At 37.6% G+C, this 20,503-nt stretch overlaps 1 protein-coding gene across 1 annotated transcript in view; it reads left to right on the top strand.

Moving 5' to 3' along the window:
- The window catches only part of CCDC162 (uncharacterized), a 76,781-nt gene that overhangs the window by 43,427 nt on the left and 12,851 nt on the right, over positions 1 to 20,503 (top strand). Inside the window, exons 26-40 of the mRNA XM_087718663.1 lie at positions 973 to 1,022; positions 2,071 to 2,247; positions 2,404 to 2,521; positions 4,622 to 4,787; positions 5,277 to 5,415; positions 7,360 to 7,513; positions 9,686 to 9,781; positions 10,028 to 10,168; positions 11,290 to 11,492; positions 12,739 to 12,877; positions 15,252 to 15,372; positions 17,115 to 17,224; positions 18,841 to 18,990; positions 19,151 to 19,204; positions 19,342 to 19,509. Coding sequence (XP_087574789.1) covers positions 973 to 1,022; positions 2,071 to 2,247; positions 2,404 to 2,521; positions 4,622 to 4,787; positions 5,277 to 5,415; positions 7,360 to 7,513; positions 9,686 to 9,781; positions 10,028 to 10,168; positions 11,290 to 11,492; positions 12,739 to 12,877; positions 15,252 to 15,372; positions 17,115 to 17,224; positions 18,841 to 18,990; positions 19,151 to 19,204; positions 19,342 to 19,509 — 1,986 coding nt within the window. The remainder of the gene's footprint in view (positions 1 to 972; positions 1,023 to 2,070; positions 2,248 to 2,403; positions 2,522 to 4,621; positions 4,788 to 5,276; positions 5,416 to 7,359; positions 7,514 to 9,685; positions 9,782 to 10,027; positions 10,169 to 11,289; positions 11,493 to 12,738; positions 12,878 to 15,251; positions 15,373 to 17,114; positions 17,225 to 18,840; positions 18,991 to 19,150; positions 19,205 to 19,341; positions 19,510 to 20,503) is intronic.

Below are 20,503 nucleotides of genomic sequence, written 5' to 3'. Positions count from 1 at the left end.
TATTCATTAATAGAAAATACATCGCTCGCCGTGATTGGCTGGGCACTGTATACTGCCATAACCACTTGAATTAAAATTACCATATTGAAATCAAATCTGATGTTTTTAAATTTTTATTTGGTGTGCCTCAGGAGAGGGGTAGCCTTATACAGCGAGTATGGCCCAAACTCTATATTTTAGCAGGAAAAGTAGGGGGTCGTCTTATACACCCAGTCGTCTTATACGCCGGAAAATATGGTAAGTCAGTCTTGTAATCAGAACAAATAAGAACAAGAATGTGTGTTTGTATGAAAAGAAATAATAGAGGAGTAAAGTCTTAGGAATACTTGAAAAACAAAACTTAATAATGATTGTTTCTTTAATTGTTACCATAAAATGCCAAGTGGTGATTCTTTAGATATGGTAACCTTTCAAATTTTCTTTTGCTATTTGAGGGAACTGTTTTGCAAAAATGTTTCTGAGAACAGGGATGAGGATCAAATCCTATTTATATTTTAAAATCTATATATTTATGCAATTTATTTGCATATTTATTGTTATATTCCCAGATGTTGGGGCATTAGATTAGGTAAATCGTCAACACACTGAAATAATTCTGAATGTATCAGGTTGGGATTGGAATCAGAGAAGTGTTAAGAGGATTCCTGAATCTTTCCACTACAATCGCCTGCTTTCCTTTAAAATATCCTTTCAAAGGTCCAAGACAATATAAAAAAATCTCGAATGGGCTGAGCCGAAAATCAGAATTTAGGGGCCACTATTGTGTTATTTTATATAGCACCTAAAGAATCTGTAGCAAAAATATTTTAAAAATATTTAACTTTTAAAAAAAATATAGTTGTGCAAACAAAGGTGCCTTTCCACTCCTATATGTTAGCTCTTGAATTCAAGGTATTCTATTTACATTTCATATATAATTATTACAACTGTGTACAGTTTAGGTAACAAACAAGTGGCATTAATTTCTTCTAGGATGAAGCTGAAAAAGTCAAAAGAGAAGTTATTGCTGAATATTGCCACAGGCAAGTACAGGAAATGTATGCAGTATCTCTCCTGAAGAGTCATACGTAGTGTGTTTGTTTTTCCCCACAGTCTATGTTATGGTAGGAAATGGTGCAATGTTGACTTTTATTCAGCAGAGGTAATAGAGCAGTGTTTCTCAACCTTGGTCACCTGAAGATGCATGGACTTCAACTTCAATTCTGGGAGTTGAAGTCCACGCATCTTCAGGTGGGCCAAGGTTGAGAAGCACTGCTATAGAAGAATTAAAGAGTAAATATAATCCTAAAATGAAATAGATTGAAACATCTGATACATAGCGTTCTGTTATTAGTTAAAGCAAGAAAGAAAATCAAAAACCCAATTAATCCTTTATATAACCTTTCAATGTGTATTATGCGAACTGGATATTTACAGCATTTATATAAATAAACCATTCATCAACCTTGGTGTTACATATAAGGCAGAAGAAACTGCCTTGATATTCAAGCCATGAAGTTTGGATTGTTGCAGTGCTGGTTTTGTTATTGAGTCTCGGAAGGAGGTAGCCATTGCTACTGATATCGTATATCATGACCCAGAATCAGAGATAAACAAACAGAAGGATTCCACGGAGTTCAGATTATAACTCAAACAACATAACTAGTATTCAGGGATTTCAGGAATTGTAGTCCAGAATATCTGGTGGGGGGCATGTAATTTAGATCTGCATTGCATTCTTTCTGATATTATAAGTGTTGTGACTGGAATTTTTTTAAAAAATGGGGGGAAAGTATGTCACAGGCTGGGAGGTTGACTTAAAAATCTACAATAAATAAGTTTATTTTCCAATGTAGAAGTCAAGTAATGACTTGATACCGTCACAATGAAACAATAAGAAATATTAACGAATGTCTGCATTCTTCCACCATTAGCCATTTCTAAGGCTGAAAAGATAAAATCCTATGCATTATTTATCTCACAGCAGCACTGATAAATTTTTGAAACTTCTTCCTTTTGAAGTTGGTCATTTGAATATCAAGACACTGGTTTTGATCATTCTTCTGATATTAAGATTTGGATCCTGTTTAGGTTGACTCACCGTATGTCTCAGTACTCTCTTCGAAGTCAGATCGTTGCCTATTATAACAGTATAAAATCAATGCTGGATGGCTTTCCCAGGGTGAAAAACAAATACTTTACCATAGGATTGCCACAAGAGAAAAAAGATGAAAAAGAATCCAAAGAAAAAGTTAACAGTGATCCCAGGTTTGTAACTTGTTTGCAGAGTTCCTTACCAACTTGATTGAAGTGCCAAAAAGAATAAAGCAGTGGGGTTAAAGCAATATCGATTGGTGGTTCTTGAGTGTTGTGTACCATTGAATTTATTTGTACAAGTAATTCAATTATTCTGTTAACAATCAGGTCATTCCAGCCACGACCTCGTTGCTTGCTGTCCAGTGATGGACAATCCTTCTTGAACCTGTGGTTCATCCCTCACCCTTCAGAAACCCTAGCTACATTCAAAATGCTACCAGAGAAGGTCAGTGCTTTGACAATCTTGTACAAAGTTCTTTATTGGCCAAACGGCCTAGATCTGAGATTGATCAACTAGTAGAGTGCGAATATGAACAGCACAGGAAAATATATTTTATTGGGAATCATGATTTTAAAAGTGACTGAGATGTGACCAAAGATATTTGATACTTTGCGATATTTTCTCTCATCATCACCTGCCATACACAATCAGAGATACTATGAAAGCAAAGAGAACTATCCTGACTCAGAATTATGGACTTAGTCCACCCTAATGGATGCTCCATTTTGGGAAAGTTTGGCCTATCCTTTGGCGGATAGCAGGTACAAAGATTTTATCAGCTTCTGTATAATAGTTATCCTTAGCTGAATGCAATGAAATTTCATTTTAATGTATACTGATTAGTGTACATTTAAAGTGACAATAAAAGTTCTATTCTATTCCATTCCATTCCATTCCATTCTTTGTTGGGTGATATCTGTGATAGAAGGAATACAAGTCAAGCAGGCCTTTCTCCTGTATAGAGATCTAGCAGGGATACTCAAATTGCTACAGAAGCTAAATTGCACTGCTTCTTAATATACATAATAAATAACTGTAATGCAATGAAGATCCTCCCGGTTTACTCTGAAACCAGGAGGATTTGGTTAACCCAGTATGCTAATCCATAATTGTTTAAACTATGATTTGTTTAAAAAAGACATAATTGGCTGATTTCTTATGCACTGGGATAATCATTAAAATGTTATCATTTTAAGGGGTTCATCAGTCCTGCTGATGATTTAGTGCAGAAGTGGTTAATTTTTGGAGGCCAAAGACCATGCCTAATATTTGGAGAGAAACTGGGGGAGGCAAAAAGACTGGGACCACATTGCTGATGTGGAAGGCCAGTGGTTGGGGAAACAGTTTTGAAGGTTTACTTTGTTTTTTTAAATGTATAGGACTAAGGGCTTACCTTATACTTGTTGTATCTTTTGTATTTTCATGTTTAGCTACTCATGATTTATGAAATAACATAGCAATCATGGACAGAAGGCGGGTTTGGGACCACAGAAAAGGAGGTTCAGGGACCTCATTTGTATCTGCAACCTATGGCCCCCATGTGATTTAGCACAGTGTAGGAATTCAGTCACCAAAAAGATGAAAAAATGAAGAAATACAATAGAAGCCTTAAATAAACTTAGTTAACTCCTAAATATTGTATGTGCTACTGTTTCTAAGTAAAATACAAAGTTCATCCGTTAAATTTTAATTTACTTAGAAAAAATAATACTTGGGCTTACTGTTTGGTAACTACTGTAATAGTAGTTGCCCTTGGGATACAAGCAGAAATGAAGCAGCCAAGGGAATGGTAAGATAAAAGCTGCTTAGTCTTCAGTAGGAATGTGGGCCGGGCAGTTTCTTGGGCTTAAAAGGGATATGGGGAGAGATGTAATTTCAGACTGCAAGACTCTGTTAATGTAAGCTTACAATCAAGTAGAATCATTTGGCTTTGGACCTCATCTACCTCGCAAGGTTGACATCCACCAGTAAACAACTCAGCACACTGCTTGTTGACACGAAATAAATAAAGACAGTAGGACACTTAGTGAACCTATTTGGAGAGGATTTATGAAAGGCAGCAATTACAGCAGTTTATGAATGATTGAATTGGTGTCACTCTGATCTGCTCAATCAGTTTCTTTAAAGCATTTCTCTGTCTGTTCTCGAATTGGATAGACAACCAAACGGCTTATGTATACCATAAAAGCACGACAGGATTGCCATCCAAACAGACAGACATAGAACAAAAAGAAAATAAGGTGTAACTTCTGAAAGTTATAAAGTCTTTATAATGATCAGATAAATGGACTTAATTCAAGTGGAGTATTGTTTGCCCTCATAACATATCAGGCAGGCAGTTCAAAAATGGCGAATCACCCAGATGAGCCATTACAGCAAGTGTGCTTCCTGCTCTCCCTCTGCTGCCTAATGGAAGGACTCCTGGATGATCAGCCTAGAAGAGGTCAAACCAGGTGGAGCTGGCTGCTACTTTCATTTTGTGATTGCTGACTGCTTGATGTTTTTTTTCTGAAAGTCTGTCCTTTAACCCCCCCCTTCTCACAGGTTGGCGGTACCGCCCTGCGGCATACATTGCAAATCGTGTCATCCTTTCACGACATTATTGCATACATTTTCAGTTTTGCTCAGCTAGGAAGTGCACCAGGCTGTTTGGATTACAGGTGTCCTTCTGAACATCTCACAGCAGACTGGGGAGGGACTGAGCAGATTGGTTAGTATCCATTGCTCAATATTGAGATATGATTTGTTCTGGTTGGGGATAGAGTATTGTTTATTGTAGTGAATGCTGGAAAAGGAGTGGATCTATTTTGCCACAGCTGTTCCATAATGGTAGACTGAATGAAAACCTGGGAGATAGGGCAAGTAGGAATAATTTTCTCTATTAAAAGAATGACCTGTCCCACAGGTTGCAGAAATGAAGCTACACTTTTCAATGTACTAACAGTTGCAGAACACCGAGGTTTCAGTCCACTAAAGATTTCAAATGCAAAGCCATGTTTTCCAGAGGAGCGGTGCTAAAGGGTGGAGGTAGCATAGACTGTATATCCCATTTTGGATGGGACAGTGAGAATAAGTCAAACTAGCAACAACTTTGTTGGTTTTAAGAGAACTGCATCGTAACAACTGGATAAAAGTATTTGATGTGATATTACAAAACAAAAATCACCAAAGGTACCAACACATGCTCTTTGGATTCTAGGAATTGAACTTCTTGAAATACAGAAAAAAATAGACAGCCTTCCAAATTCCTCAAATCCAAAGAAGGTGTCTCACATGCTGACCATGCTCAAAGAAGTGAAGTTTCTTCAATTTGAAGCAGCAGTGAGATATTCAATGAGGTAAGATATGAAAAAGAAGCAGATCAGAGGTATTTTCTGTAATATTTGCAACTTTTTCCCGATTATTCTTAATAAGAGGGGCAGTTCAGCCCTTATCTCTGGGTATTTTTTCTATTCAAAACTATGTATAGCCCATTGTTTCTCTGCTTACTAGGGAACAAATATGGTGGGAAATTGGAAAGTGTGAGAAAGTTGGGGGCACACTTGCAAAAGGACTGCTGGGAGAGAAAGTTGCCCCCTCACAAAATGGCTGTCAAGAAGTGGCCTAACCAGCTATAAGATTCTATTGGCTCACTCCGTCTTCCTGTAAGACCACTTAACTGCCCAGCTCCTTCTTGTTCTTTTTTATAGCAGGTGGGCATTTTTCTAAATAAATATTGAATTGCAGTGCCCAAAATTTTGTGCATTTATTTACTAAAATGTATGGGGCCTCTTTGGGGTGGCATTGCTGGAAAGAATGCTAAAGGCTGATGCTTTAACTTTGCAAAGGATCAGATTCACATTTTTTTTAAAAAGAAACACCTTTTAAAAAAAATGTAGAATGGTTGGCAACCTATACAAAAGATTGGGGAGCTGAGTAGCACTCCATATTTTTTTTCTCCTACTGACTGTAAAGCAACTGGGAAAGGAGATAATTCTGATGCAAATATGTCTAGAAAGAAATGCATCTCTTCCACCTATCATCTATGGAGATTCTCAGTTATTCAGGTCATGGTTGTCCCAAATGTGCTTTTTCAAAAGGCATGTGGACTTCTTTTGTTTTTTTCTTGACATGCTAACAACTAGTTGACTGAAAGGAAGATGAATCCCTCCATTCTCCACCATTCAGTTAGACGTGAAGAAGCTTCTTGGATGAGAAGTGAAATGTCTTCATGGAAAAAACAAAGAAAGTCCACATGCCTTTTGAAAAAGCATCTTTGGGTTTTCCACCAATCATTCTTCCATTCCAAGTAATGTCCTCCAATAGTTATGAATTAAAACAATTGTGGGAAATCGCAGGTGACTTTTTATCTAGTCTAATGCCAGGTATCCAAAAGGTAAAATAGCAGGAACACAAGCAAGCTTACATTTGTTTTGCTTTGGTGTTTTTTTTAAAAACCTTTTTAAAAAACCAAGTGAAAAATATCTATCTTCATTCCTGGTACTAAAGTGATTATGAAGCTACAATCAGAGGATATATACACTACATCTTACAAAACCTGGTAAAGGAAGGCTCCTCTCACTCCAATAATTTTGGTTAGGGGGTGGGTTGATTTACATTCAGTGAGAATTTAAAAGGTGTAAATAAAAGTATTCAAATGAATTTTTTTTTTTTGGTTCCAGAAGCTATAAAAAGTGTTTTATTTCTACATTTTCTGGAAAGCTATAACTACAATATGAAATAAACAGCACTAATTATCACAACCTTTTTAGTTTATTAAACCTATACACTATTTATAAAATGCATTTAAGATCACATATGAAGAGTGAGTCTGCACGTCTCTTCAATGGTGAAATGGGCAAGCTGCGAATGTTCATGGGAAACTTATTGTGTAAACTGGAGTAAAAAGGATAGAAGAATAAGAAATTCCAAATTGGTTTCATTGAGTTCCAAGAGCATAATTATTAGTAATTACATTACTAGCTGAAATTAACATTCCTTCTCCATGAGAATAACAGGAAGCAGTACATTTTCAATGAGAAAGGGCTTTTTGACGACCTTCAGCATCCTGGTAGGGTTCAGAGATAAAACAATGGGAAATGCTAGATCACTTTTCAGGCAGACGTTGTCACAGTAACTTAAATAAAATGCAATGTTTAAGCAGAATAAATCAGAAATTGGATTTGTCTTTTCAGTATTGTTTTATTTATTTTAAAATTTTATATGGCCACCCATCTTAAGCAATTGTGGGTAACTCATAATAACAATAAGTATTGTTCTATTTTTTTCCAACAACCTTTCAGGGAAGCATTTTTATCATCTGGAAATGTTTCTGCATATCAGAGTATTACAGACAACATTTACCACGCATTGCCTCCCATGAGTAATGCAGTTTTTGGAAGTGCATTTGCTTCTCAACTCCAAATTCCACAGCTATTAGATCCACATGGGCAGAGAGTGAGTAAAATGGCTTTTTCAAGATACATTTGCTTTAACTTCTGAGACATCTTTCAGAAACATTTATCTCTCATCTATTCTCCAAAGAATTATGTTCAGCATTTAACAATTAAAAACAGCTGAAGTGCTGTGCTTCTCATCTGTACCAATCTGTACTATATATAGAAGGTTCAAATATGGATAATGTGCATGTTAAAATGAAAAGGTTCAAGCAAATGTCTATTGCAGAGGACTAGCATATCTTTCTGACCTACTTTTTCACAGTCTAAAAGGTATTGTAATTAGCAATTTCTGGTGTTACCAGTAATGATAGAGTTCATAATTTTAGCAGAAGACTACACAAATTTGTGGAGAGGAGCTTTTGAGCCAAAACATTTGACTGCCCTCATGGCGGTCAATAGGTTTCTTTCCATGATAGCTCTGTACTTCTGGGAAGCTCATGTTTCAGCATTTCCCTGTAATAAAAAATTGTGGTCTTCATCATTGTAATAGTAAAACTTCAACTCACACATATGGCTTTTCTGATTCTCTTTGTGTGTGTCTGTGTGTCTTCAAGTCAGTGTTGACTTCTGGTGATTGCCTGGCCAAGTTCCTGCAGTTTTCTTGGAAGATTTCAGAAGTAGTTTTGGTGTTCCTGGTGCTCCCTGAGCTTGATTGTTTTCTTGCAGATGTTTCCTTATGCAACTATCGGTAATATCGAGTTACCTAACTACATTACCTAATTGGGTAATGAAACCTGTGCAAGAAAATAACCAAGCTCAAAGAGCACTAAGGACTCCAGGGTTGAACCCTAACTACTAATACTCTATTCCAGAAGTTGTTTTTCCATTGCTTGCTTCCTAGGGCTGGGAGAGAAAGACTGGCTCAAGGCCACCCAACTGGCTTTGTGCCTAAGATGGGACTACACCTTTCCCCATTTGTAGCCTACTGCCTTAATCACTACATTACATTGGTTCCACCACAAAACCGCGGAGGACAAAATCGTGCTCGACGAAAGCGTGCATTTGACGTCATCACAGCGCGACGAAAACATCGCACTGTGATCGAAAAATGTAAAAATAAAGCGAAAACCTTACCCTAACCCCCCCAAACCTAACCCTAAACCTAACCCTTAACCTAACCCTAAATCTAACCCTAAACCTAACCGTTAACGTAACGCTAAACCTAACGCTAACCCTTAACCTAACGCTAAACGTAACCCTAACGCTCTAAACCTAACCCTAACCCTTAACCTAACCCTAACCCTAAACCTAAACCTAACCCTTACCTTTATGTGAATCGGCTTGCTTTAATTTTAATTTTATTTCAATTTTTAATTTTTTTCATTGCGCTGTGACATCAAATGCGCGCTTTCGTCGAGCGCGATTTTGTCCTCCGCGGTTTTGACGGGTCACGCATTACATTGACTCTGTACAATGTACTCATTTTGCTTCTAAGCCAAGAGCTGTTCTTGACAATGTAAAAGACTTTATGCAAAGTTTCTTCCCCATGTTCATATCAATTTTATTCTATTATTTATTTATTTGACCGCCCTTCTTACCACATGGTAACTCTGAGTGGTTGAACTCTTGAATCTTTTCTTTGCCCACCACAGCAAGCAGACTTTTGTGACATTCCATAGGGACCGTCAAACTCCATCGTGCATGGAAGAGCAGAGCTTCGCCTTTTGCCACAGCAACAATGTTAAATACTTGTCCAAGTGTTCACAGGACACTCTGAGTCCTGGAAGCTTGAGGATTTTCTGTCAAGTTGGGAATGGGTATCTCTTTCCATTCATAGAGCACCAGATGTGAATTTAATAACTTTCCAGTGCATTTCCAGCTAGCTGAAGCTCAGTTGCTCAGGGTTAAAAAAACCATTATTCTCTTGAATATTATGAATACCACTCACATGATGAGAAAAAGACAATGCAAGGAGACTTTTAAAATGATAGCGGCTGAAGATGAAGAGCAAATGTGACAAATTATGCCCATGTAGGAATTTCCACTGTGATGAATAAGGGTGAAGCATCTACAGAGATTTTTCCTGGAATTTTTCTGTTTCTCTTTTGCCTAGCACAGTTCACTGATCAATGCACACTTCTGTCAATTAAACTGGACTTAAGAATATTAGAGGTAATATACATCTGCCTGGGGCTTAACATTAGATCTCTACTATTATCACTTTCTTTAGGCATTAATGCTGTTTCCCTGGAGGTCATTCCTAGCAAAAGGAGGTCTATTTCCCAACACCATAAGTAACCTAAATCCCATCAATTCTAGTATGCAGGTATGAGGCTTTTATTCCTTAGTAATCTTAGATTTCTTTATGTTTCTGACACTATGCAGATGATTACAGAAATTAAAACACATTTATTGCATCTAGAACAAATCTATTACATCACCATGTCTGAATTCAACACCTTAGTACCATAAAATCGTATTTCATCCTAGTGTGACTTCTTAGATTAATCAATGATTGATTTACTTTTGTAAAAACCCAATCACGTTCTGAATTCATCTCATCTTTTCTTAGTTATGCCTATGTGGTTTGAGCAATGAGGATCAAAAAGTAGCTCATGGAGAGCTGATTGGGATACAGTTTGTAATGGAAGATGTTCTCTGGAATGCCGAAATTCTGACCGACCACCAAGAAGTGCAAAAACCATTCAGAAAGGTAAAACAGGTAGAATTGTGCATAAATCTTGTTCTGTTTGGGGCTAATTTGCATTTAGCACTAAATAAATAACTTTAACACTAGGGTTTTTTAAAATTTCTTGCATTAATTACATGATAAAATTTTTCAAGTTCCAGAAAAATTATGCGTGGTGACTTTTGCTAGAATGTATCAAACATATAACTGAATGACAGTTTATTTTTAAATGACATTTAAAAAAAAAAAATCTGAACTACCATGTCAGACTAGATACTAGTAGATCAGTGATCAGTAACAGGGCAATTTTTATATACTGTAATTGACTCAGAAATAAGAATAACTGAGAGATCCTTGGTGGTCTCTGAGCTTGGTTATCTTCTTGTAGACACTTTATTACTCAACTAAGTAACATCCACAGTGCTAGTCTTTTCTGCAAGAAAACAACCTAGCTCAGAGACCACCTCTACTTCAACCCTGAACTACAAATATTCTCCTTTATTGGTATAAGAATAACTATATGGAAAGTTTACAATTGCTAATTCACACAATTTTGGTCTCTTTTGACACCGAATATTAACATGGTGTCAGCCTCTGCTTTGCTGCTGCTTCGGCTGCCATTGAAACGGGGGAGGGGGGCATGGTATTTGAGAGGGGAATACTAATTGTGCTGGAGGAGGATCCTGGAGTTTGCTGCCTCTCTTGCTGCGCATGCGGAGGAGGTTTCCCGTCAAGGCCAACGGCACCGACATTCCATCTGGGTGATGCCTTTCGAAGTTATCTCACACCTGACACTTGGGAGAATTATGATTGGACTGTAACTGGGATGCCAAGGGGTGGGGAATGGGTTATTCTATATATCAATCGCTTTCGCGCCTAAATAATCAGTCTTTCGCTTTGCTACGCTTCTAATCATTTATAATTAGTAAAAGTACACTTGATTTCTATCAATGGACTCTCGTGGTTTTCTTTCCTAATTATTCAATGGAGGAGTGCTGACACATGGACTGAAATAAGTTAGCTGTAGACTTGAACCGTTCATTCAATTTTTGAATTTGTTACCTTGGCAAAAATGTGCTTTTGCAGCTCTGTTAAAATCTCTTTCTAAAAAGTGATCTTGTATTTTCCAATCATTGTTTCATCAGGTTTCAGCAACATCAACAGCTGAAGCAAAAGGAAAAGCTTTAACAGCACCACCTGATACAATGACCTCATATGCCTTGCAGAGATCATATCTGATACGATGGAAGCAGCTGGAAATGTTAAAGGCAGAATGGGGAAGACTTAAATTGAAAGTTGAGGATATCAACACAGTTCCTCTGTATAAGCAGTTTTCTGAATTGTATGAGTAAGTTACAGCTTAATGTAAAATATTTTTAATTTATAGATTCAGTGATATTAAATCTCACAGTGCAGATTATAAAATAAAACATTATTTATATTTCATCTTCCTGTTTTCCTTGTTACATTAAATTTAATTCTAAAACATTTTTTAATAACAACAGTATGCATCCTTGTTTATAAATAAGGACAAAGACAAATGGATTTACTTTCCTTTCTTGAACTTCTATGTTAAATAAAAATCAGAATATAACCAACCATGTATTTAATGTTATACTTGCCCTTGGGAATGAGGAAATATTACTGTGTGTTTCTAATTGAACGTATTCATAAACTGTTGAACTAATTGAACGTATTCATAAACTGAATCATATTGTTTTCACAGCTTTATGAAGTAAGTAAACAAGGAAGTGATTTGATTGACTTCAGTCATAAATGTTTATGGCAACTTTGCTAAGTTATCTAACAATTGTAATTTGTATGCTGATGCACTGGTGAAATCTACCCACTGTTTATAGGAAATAAAGCCAGTACGCTTCTGGGTGCAATTCAAGGTCTTGGTCAACAGCTATTAAGTCCTCCATAGCATCTCTCAGTTGTTTCTGCCCACCCAGAGTTGATACACTTCAGATCTCTTCCATAAATAGCTGTCATCTTCTGGGATTGAATAAGCATGGTCTCTCTTGCACACTGCCCTGCCCTCTGGGACTCCATTACCCCTAGATACAAATGATGTCTACTCTCCTGAGGTCCCAGAAAACTGGTCTGTTCCAACTCTGGCATTAATGATGTATCTTTAGAGGCCTTCTCATATTCATGTGGTTTGCTGTTCTGGTTGTTTTAGTTTCTGCTGCCTGTTTATATTAATTTTTATTGTTTTTTGAATTTTGTTAGCCACCCAGAGTCTAACTGAATGGATGGTTACAACCTTCTACAGGGTTGAACTGTAGAGTTCTTGGTGGTCCAGTGAAGTTGCACTGATGATGTTACATAGCTGAGAAATGAAACTTCTGCCAGCAAAGAGCCCAGCTCAGCACCAACAACTATGGAATTAAAATTTTACTTTTACTTAATTGCTTTAGTCACTTGACATTGAATGGAATTAGCAAAATGGAAATATTCTTTTCATTATTAGTAGCACCATATCAATATTAATAGAAGATATTTGTAAATATTGCTATCCTTTGAAGTCACTGAAAAGTTATTTAACAAAAGAACCTATGTATGGAGATTATATCTTTGCATTTTTTTAGAGCTGAAATCTTTCATGCTACAATGAAATCCGTAGCCAGACATTGTGGTATAGAGGATGACTTTGAAGAATATGGCACTATCCAACCATGTTCGTTCTTCCCTAAAGAAGTTTCAAAAATTGATGTAATAACACACCAGGTAAAATAGGGCAAAAGAAAAGATTGGTATTTGTTCATTAAAATATATATCAAGGATATTTCCTCTAACAAATTAGAAGAAGTCTATCTCTAGCCAGATTTTATTTGAATAGTTTTCATATGAATAGATAACAATGACTGTGTTACAATTAATATTTTATACTGTTATGTTCCCTTCCCATATTTCCATTTTAATTTAATTGAAATCTGGTGTGGTAGGTTAAACAGCGATAGCATCTATGATCATCCAGTAAATTTCATGAGAAATTTACTAGAGCCAAGGTGGCGCAGTGGTTAAATGCAGCACTGCAGGCTACTTCAGCTGACTGCAGTTCTGCAGTTCGGCTGTTCAAATCTCACCGGCTCAGGGTTGACTCAGCCTTCCATCCTTCAGAGGTGGGTAAAATGAGGACCCGGATTGTTGTTGGGGGCAATAAGCTGACTCTGTAAACCGCTTAGAGAGGGCTGAAAGCCCTATGAAGCGGTATATAAGTCAAACTGCTATGCATCAGTCCTTTTTTTAGGAGGCAAGTCAATTTTACAAGTGGCAGGTAAAATAAAATTTTATTAAAGAAAAATTAAAATTCTTTCTTTTCAAACTTCAAATATAAAAATGTAAACATTAAAATGTTGGTAGAAATAAATTAGAGCTGTTCAAGCAGCAACACACAAGAAAAATACAGATGAAAATATTTCAGGCAGGCACAAGATAACATTGGTTGCTAGAAATAGCATGATTTCTGCTAGAATCTCAAATGAGATACTATTACAATATCTCATAATAATATTACGAGTCACAAGATATTACGAAGGAAATTTCTGTCTTTTGCACATGAGTAAGATATAATTCAAAGGTGACAAAATCGAGTTTGATTTGCTCAGAACAGTAAAGAACAGGGATTTAACAGAACACTGTAAACAGAAATCAAGACTGGAAAAAATGCATGACTAGAACAGTTTTACTTATTTCTACAGAAATAGAACCCCCTTGAAACAAATATTTCTCTGCTTCATCTTGCTTTTTGGAGGTCCTTATATGTTTATATTGGAGTATATGCTGCAGAAATGGAACAGATCCTATTCTTAATCAGCCTCTCAATGGCTTTTCCCAAGTTTGTATTTGATTTAAAAAGGACCACAGGATCTATCTCCAGCAGAAATGAGTGGGAGTATCTATCTTTATTTAAATGACAGCCAACTGTTAATTGTGTACATGTGTACATCTGAACATCTGTTCAGGCAGGTTGTACTCTCACATGCGGGCCAAATGCATTCCCAACAGATACTATTATTTCTACATGTATTCTTGCTTCATTATTTAGTGTTATTTTCCATAATAAAAATAAATATTAATATATTGTATTTGGAGAGGTTTTTTAAAAATAAATCTTGCAACTTTGTAACAAATGTATTTCTTTGATTCCTATTCTGCCTTCTTACTCTGGAGAGTGTATATAAAAACTAAAACAGACATATGCTGTTGGGCCGCTTCACCTGATATTGCCTGGCATCCCTTTGATCATAATCTTCTCACCAACATATGGGGATCTACTTTGTGCTTTTCCTGTTGCTAGGAAAAAGAAAAACAAGTTTGTCAGAGGCAGCTATGTCAATCAGTTGTAGAAAAACCAGTAAACGTCCTCATGGATTCTTAAAGATTAGCAGGTCTGTTATGAAATAAGATTTAGTTGACAAGTTTATTTCATCAGGTGAGGAAGTGAAAATTGCCGTCTGAATGACGGTGGAAACCTGAGACAGTTTTTTTCTTTGTTAGAAAGCTGGTGGGGAGGAATCATAACAGGCTATTTCAGGAACTCTCTGTTATTGTTATCAGAACAAAGCACTCAGTTGGGTGAGCATAGGCCAGTCACTCACTTATAGCTCTATAAAGAAGGCAATGGCAAACTACTTCCCAAAATCTTGCCAAGAAAACTCAGGGATCAGTCCAGGCCATGACTCAAAATATAACCATACGAACGAAACAAACAAAGCATCAGGAACACAAATATTATTTGTTTGAAAATTTAGTTTCATATAGATGCATGTAAGGTATTTTTTGTTGATGCCCTTTAAAACAACCTCTTTCTCTTTTGTGAATGTGAAGAAAGTACCTGCTAGCTACAGTTTTTACAAATGTTTTCATTGATAATAAATCGACCTTACTATTAAAAGGTGCTGTGATTCATCTGATTATGTTTAGATGACTAGTTTTTTGAATGTTTTTTAACTTAACAGAATTAATCAAACTTTCGTGGATAAAAGTTGGGAGTAGTCCTTGAAAAACACTTCACTTTAAATTTGAAAGTACTCACAGTACTCTCTGAATCAATTTAGTTGCTCTTGATAAAAGAAAAAAAAATCTGTTTTTTTTCTAGTTTCAGAAACTTTTGGAAAATGTAGAAATACATATGATCCATGATGTACAAAAGAAAATTAACAAAGAAATAACACTGGTTTTATCTGAAAAAGCAAGAGAAGAGAGGCACCTCCCCACAGGTAATAACTGCAAATGCTTCAAATTCAGGATAGATCTTCAGGTGTGGTGTTAATAATGAGGAATAAGCATATGCTGGGAGACTCCTGGGAGCCACCGTACTCAACAATTAATTCATTTTTAGTACAGGTAGTCTACGACTTACGACGACAATTGTGCCCAAAAATTATGTTGCTAGGTGAGATGGTTAAGGGAGTTTTGCCCCATTTTATGAACTTTTTTTGCCACAGTTAATAGCAATAGCAATAGCAATAGCAGTAGACTTATATACCGCTTCATAGGCCTTTCAGGCCTCTCTAAGCGGTTTACAGAGAGTCAGCATATTGCCCCCAACAATCTGGGTCCTCATTTTACCCACCTCGGAAGGATGGAAGGCTGAGTCAACCCTGACCTAATAACTACAGTTGTTAAGTTAGTAACAGAGTTATTAGGTGAATCTGCTTCCCCATTGACGTTGTTTATCAGAAGGTCATAAAAGATGATCACGCGATACTGCAACCGTCATAAATATGAACCAGTTCCCAAGCATCCAAACTTTGATCATGTGAACATAGGGATGTTGCAATGGTCGCAAATGTGAAAAATGGTCATAAGTCACTTTTTCCAGTCTGTAGTAAATGTTCAAACAGTTACTAAATGAATGATTGTAAGTCGATGACTACTGTTTACTGGACTATTGTTTACTGAAAGTACTGTTACTTTCAGTCAACAAACCCTCTTCAATTATTATTCTTGTTTCCTAATGAATTTTCCTTTTCCTTGTTGGATTTGGCAGTGAAGGGTTTATGCATATTTAACTATGCACATAAACCTGGCTGACACATTTTATAAAAAATATTCATTGATTAAAAGAACAAATTTTGCTTTATAAAACAAAGACAATAGAGAAAAGAGAGGAAGAAAAAACAGCAACATGGTATGTGTGGAACTTGAATGAAAACTTTCCCCCACCTAACAATAATTGTGCAGCCGCGCGAGCGATTGAATGCAGCCGCGCGAGCGATTGTGGGTGCAACTCGCTTCACCCACATAACACCTATCCTCCGCGAGCTGCACTGGCTACCTGTCGATCTCCGGATACGCTTCAAGGTGCTACTTGTCACCCATAAAGCCCTCCATGGTAGTGGATCTGGGTACTTGAGAGACCGCCTACTGCCAATTACCTCCACACGACCTATTAGATCTCATCGATTAGGCCTCCTCCGAGTTCCATCTGCTGGTCAATGCCGACTGGCAACCACGCGGAGGAGAGCCTTCTCGGTGGTAGCTCCGACCCTATGGAACGATCTCCCCGTGGAGATTCGTACCCTCACCACCCTCCAGACCTTCCGCACAGCCTTCAGAATCTGGCTATCCCGTCAGGCCTGGGGCTAAGACTGTAACCCGCCCGAATGGTATGAATGTTGTGTTTTAATTATGTATTGTCTTATATGTAAAAAGTCTGTTTTCCCCCCTTTCCTTTTTGGATTGTGAGCCGCCCTGAGTCCCCCCAGGGAAAAGGGCAGCATATAAATAAACCTTCTAAATCTAAATCTAAATCTAATTGTAGCACTTGGAGTAAGGATACAGTAACAATTTTCTTTAAAGTTTAGTTTCTTTGAGTTCTTTATGCAAAATCCTTGCCCTCCTTATGAGTATTCAACTTTTAAAAAAGCAGTCATAGCATTGCATATAGCATAAAGTAGTGGTCTATATGTCATGAATCTGAATATTGTTGATGCAGCTCTTTTGTTCACGCTTTCAGAACTCTGGAAGCATCACAGCATGCAAGAAATGTTCTCTGTCACAAGGCCCGAAATAGTTGAATCATTTATACAGAGGCTAATGGAAGATCATCAAGAAATTAATGCAGAGGTATGTATATTACACCAGCTTCAACTAGTAAGAGGTTCGGAAGCATTATGTTTCAGATTTAGCTTCTCATGTCTCTGAATTAAAACCATCATGTTAGATAGAGGTAGTAGATCTTGGGATTTGATATATGCAGTACATTTTCTTCACTATCAATGAACTGTGGAGGAAGCACTAGGAGAAACCAAATTTGCTTGGGTTGCCTCACACTGTTTTTTGCCTGTCTTTGCCTAACACTGAGAGTCAGTTTGGTCTAGGGGTTAAAGCACCTGGCTAGAAACCAGAAGACCGAGTTTTAGCTCCATCTTGGAAGTCAGCTGTGTAATTTTGGACCAGTCACTGTCTTTCAAACCAACTCATCTTACAGAATTGTTGTGGTGGGGAAAATAGAAGGAGGGAGGGGTATTACCGTATTTTTGGAGTAGATGTACCTTTTTTCCTCAAAAAAGAGGCTGAAAATATAGGTGCATCTTATACATTGAATACAGCATTTTTTTGCCTCCCAAAGCCCCACCCCTTCACCAAAATGGCCGTGCATACCCTTATGGAGGTTTTCAGGGGGCATAGTTTTATGGAGGCTTATAGAGTGCTGCTGGTGGCTGGGGAGGACAGAAATTAGCATAAAATGGGCCATTTTTTGCCCCCCACCCCCAGCCACCAGCAGCACTCTATAAGCCTCCATAAAACTATGCATGCACTTTTTGGACAAAAAACTAGCCCATTTTTGCAAAAAGGGGCCATTTTTGGCTTGTTTTTGCCCCCCACCTCTCCAGGAGCACCCTGCAACCCCCCCCCCCAAGGCTATTCATGCCTTTCATTTGAAAAAAAAAACGGGCCCGTTTTCTTGAAAAATGGGCTTTTTTGGAAAGGTTTGCAGAGTGCAAAAACTTTTTTTTTCCTTTCAGAAAGCTCTTTAGTTAGAGTGATTGATGAGAATTAGAGTGATTGATGAGTGATTGATGAGAATTAGATTGATCAAATAGTTGAATCATTTATACAGCAGAAACAAAGTCTTAGGTGCTGCAGGTTGTCAGCAATTTCCTTTTTCAGCACATAGATAAATACACCTGGAAACATCTACCTACCTACTCTCCCTATCTACCTACTGCATTCCTCTCTCTTTATCCCTCTATCTACCTACTTACCTACTCTCTCTCTCCCTACCTACCTACTGTATTTCTCTCTCTCTATCCCTCTACCTACCTACTTACCTATTCTGTTTCTCCTACCTACTGTATTTCTCTCTCTCTCTATCCCTCTACCTACCTACTCTCTCTCCCTACCTACCTACCTACTGTAGTTCTCTCTCTCTATCCCTCTACATACCTACCTACCTACCTACCTACCTACCTACCTACCTACCTACCTACCTACTATCTCCCCCTACCTACCTACTGTACTTCTCTCTCTCTCTCTCCCTCTCTATCCCACTATCTACCTACCTACTTTAAAAAAAATTGCCTCTTCAAAACCTTGGTGCATCTTATACTCCGGTGCGTCTTATACTCTGAAAAATATGGGTATGTCTGATTGTTGCATTCAGTTATTTATAAAGTAATAACAGTAAGATAAAACAATTAAAAAAACAGGTTTATTTTCTGATTTTATTTTATTTCCAGATCATCTTTCAAAGGGACCACTTTAAAAAGTGCCTCACCTCTCTAGCTTGTGATGTCATGGCCAGAGAACGTAGCAACTTTGAAACCTACTCCATGTTCTATGAAAATCTGCTCCGTCGGCAACATCAGCTACTATATCAAAAAGAACAGGTATTCTCCTGCTACTGGTTCTATAACAGGAAAAGAGGGAAGTGATTCTTCATTTCTTTGAACAAAATGATCTTTACAAATTACTGTTCTGAAAACAGAAAAAAGGTAGAAATTTCTGAAAAGCAAAATTAGTTAAAAGTACATTTCCATTCCGTTTCAGGAAGTGCGCGTCGTAGAAAACAACACAGGAGCTGCTGAAGTGGATCTAAGTCAAGTTAGTGGCTGTGACTTTGGTGCCTTTATTCAGGGAGTCTATGAATGCCTCCTGGTGTCCTTACACTCTAAAGACTTATTTTGAAAGATTGCATTTACAAATAAAATTGTAAATCATTGCTTCTCCCTGTTTTATAGATAGCTAGACTGAGTCATGAGATGATTCTGGAAATAACTGCTCTGCGAGCCAAAGTAACTGATCTGCAAAGAGAAGATCACAACATCAAAGAGAAGATAAGAAAAGAAGTTCAAGAGGATTATGAAGCATTGGTACAAAATATATTTTTGGTGTGTCTGCAAATAAAAGTAGGTACAAATGATACAGAGGGATGTAAAATCAAGTAGATTAGTCCAATGCTTTTTCAGAAAGGTGTTGAAATTTAGTACAATATTTTATGCTTTTCAAGACTCCAAAGGTCAAGTTCCAAAGATCAGGTCCTGCGTAGACAAGACAACAGAGCAACCTGTACATTGTGCCATGTTAATTCTGTCCATGTTTTCCTTCTCAAACTTCCTAAACTGTAAATGGAATTGTTTAACTTCTTTGCTACTTAATTTTATTGGAACTTCACCAGTGAAAAGATCAACTGTCTGCTCATTGTTTTCAGACTACTGTAATGAAGGATGGTACGAGTTAGCAAAAGAAAAAGAAAAAAAAGCAAAATGTAATTCCCCCACATACTATGTCACTGGTCTTGTTTTCATTCATTACATTTTGTTTCTTATCAGAGCTCAGTGTATAGAATGTCAATACCAGTGGTGGGTTGCAGGCGGTACGCCCTGGTACAGGTGTACCGAAGCCAGCCCAGAGCACTGGATACTGTTCCAGTACGGTGCTCCGGAGGGCCCATCTGCCGCCCATGTTCCTTACCGGTGTTTAAAGGCTTCCGCGCAGTCGCATGATGCGTACAGCGCCTGTGCAACGCTCTGCAGAGCAGCTGGAGCATCATGGAGATGCTAGGACGCATGGATGCGCTGTACGTGTGTGTGTGCCCGCTGCGTACGTCCATGAGGATGCTTCCAGCCCTGTTCCAACCATACCGGTTGGAATGGTATTTGCAACCCACCACTGGTCAGTACACACTATGAAGTAAAAGCAAACAGCCCCAATGTGCTTTTTTTCAAGAGGCAAATTCACTTTTTTGAAGTCCAAGGGGAAAGTCCAGTTGTCTCTTGAAAAAAGCAGCTTTAGGACAACCATGACCTGGATGGCTGAGAATCTCCATAGACATAAAAACAAACAGAAATGTCAAATTTGGTTTTTATTTAATGGAAAGCTGGCTTCAAAAAGCTTTTGCCA

Source organism: Thamnophis sirtalis, unplaced genomic scaffold (genome assembly GCF_051295495.1).
Source record: "Thamnophis sirtalis isolate CommonGarterSnake01/CBP01778 unplaced genomic scaffold, rThaSir2_p1.2 scaffold_6, whole genome shotgun sequence".
In the NCBI taxonomy this organism is placed as follows: Eukaryota; Metazoa; Chordata; class Lepidosauria; order Squamata; family Natricidae; genus Thamnophis; species Thamnophis sirtalis.
Note: the sequence above shows the minus strand (reverse complement) of the source record. Positions and strands in the feature narration are given on the sequence as shown.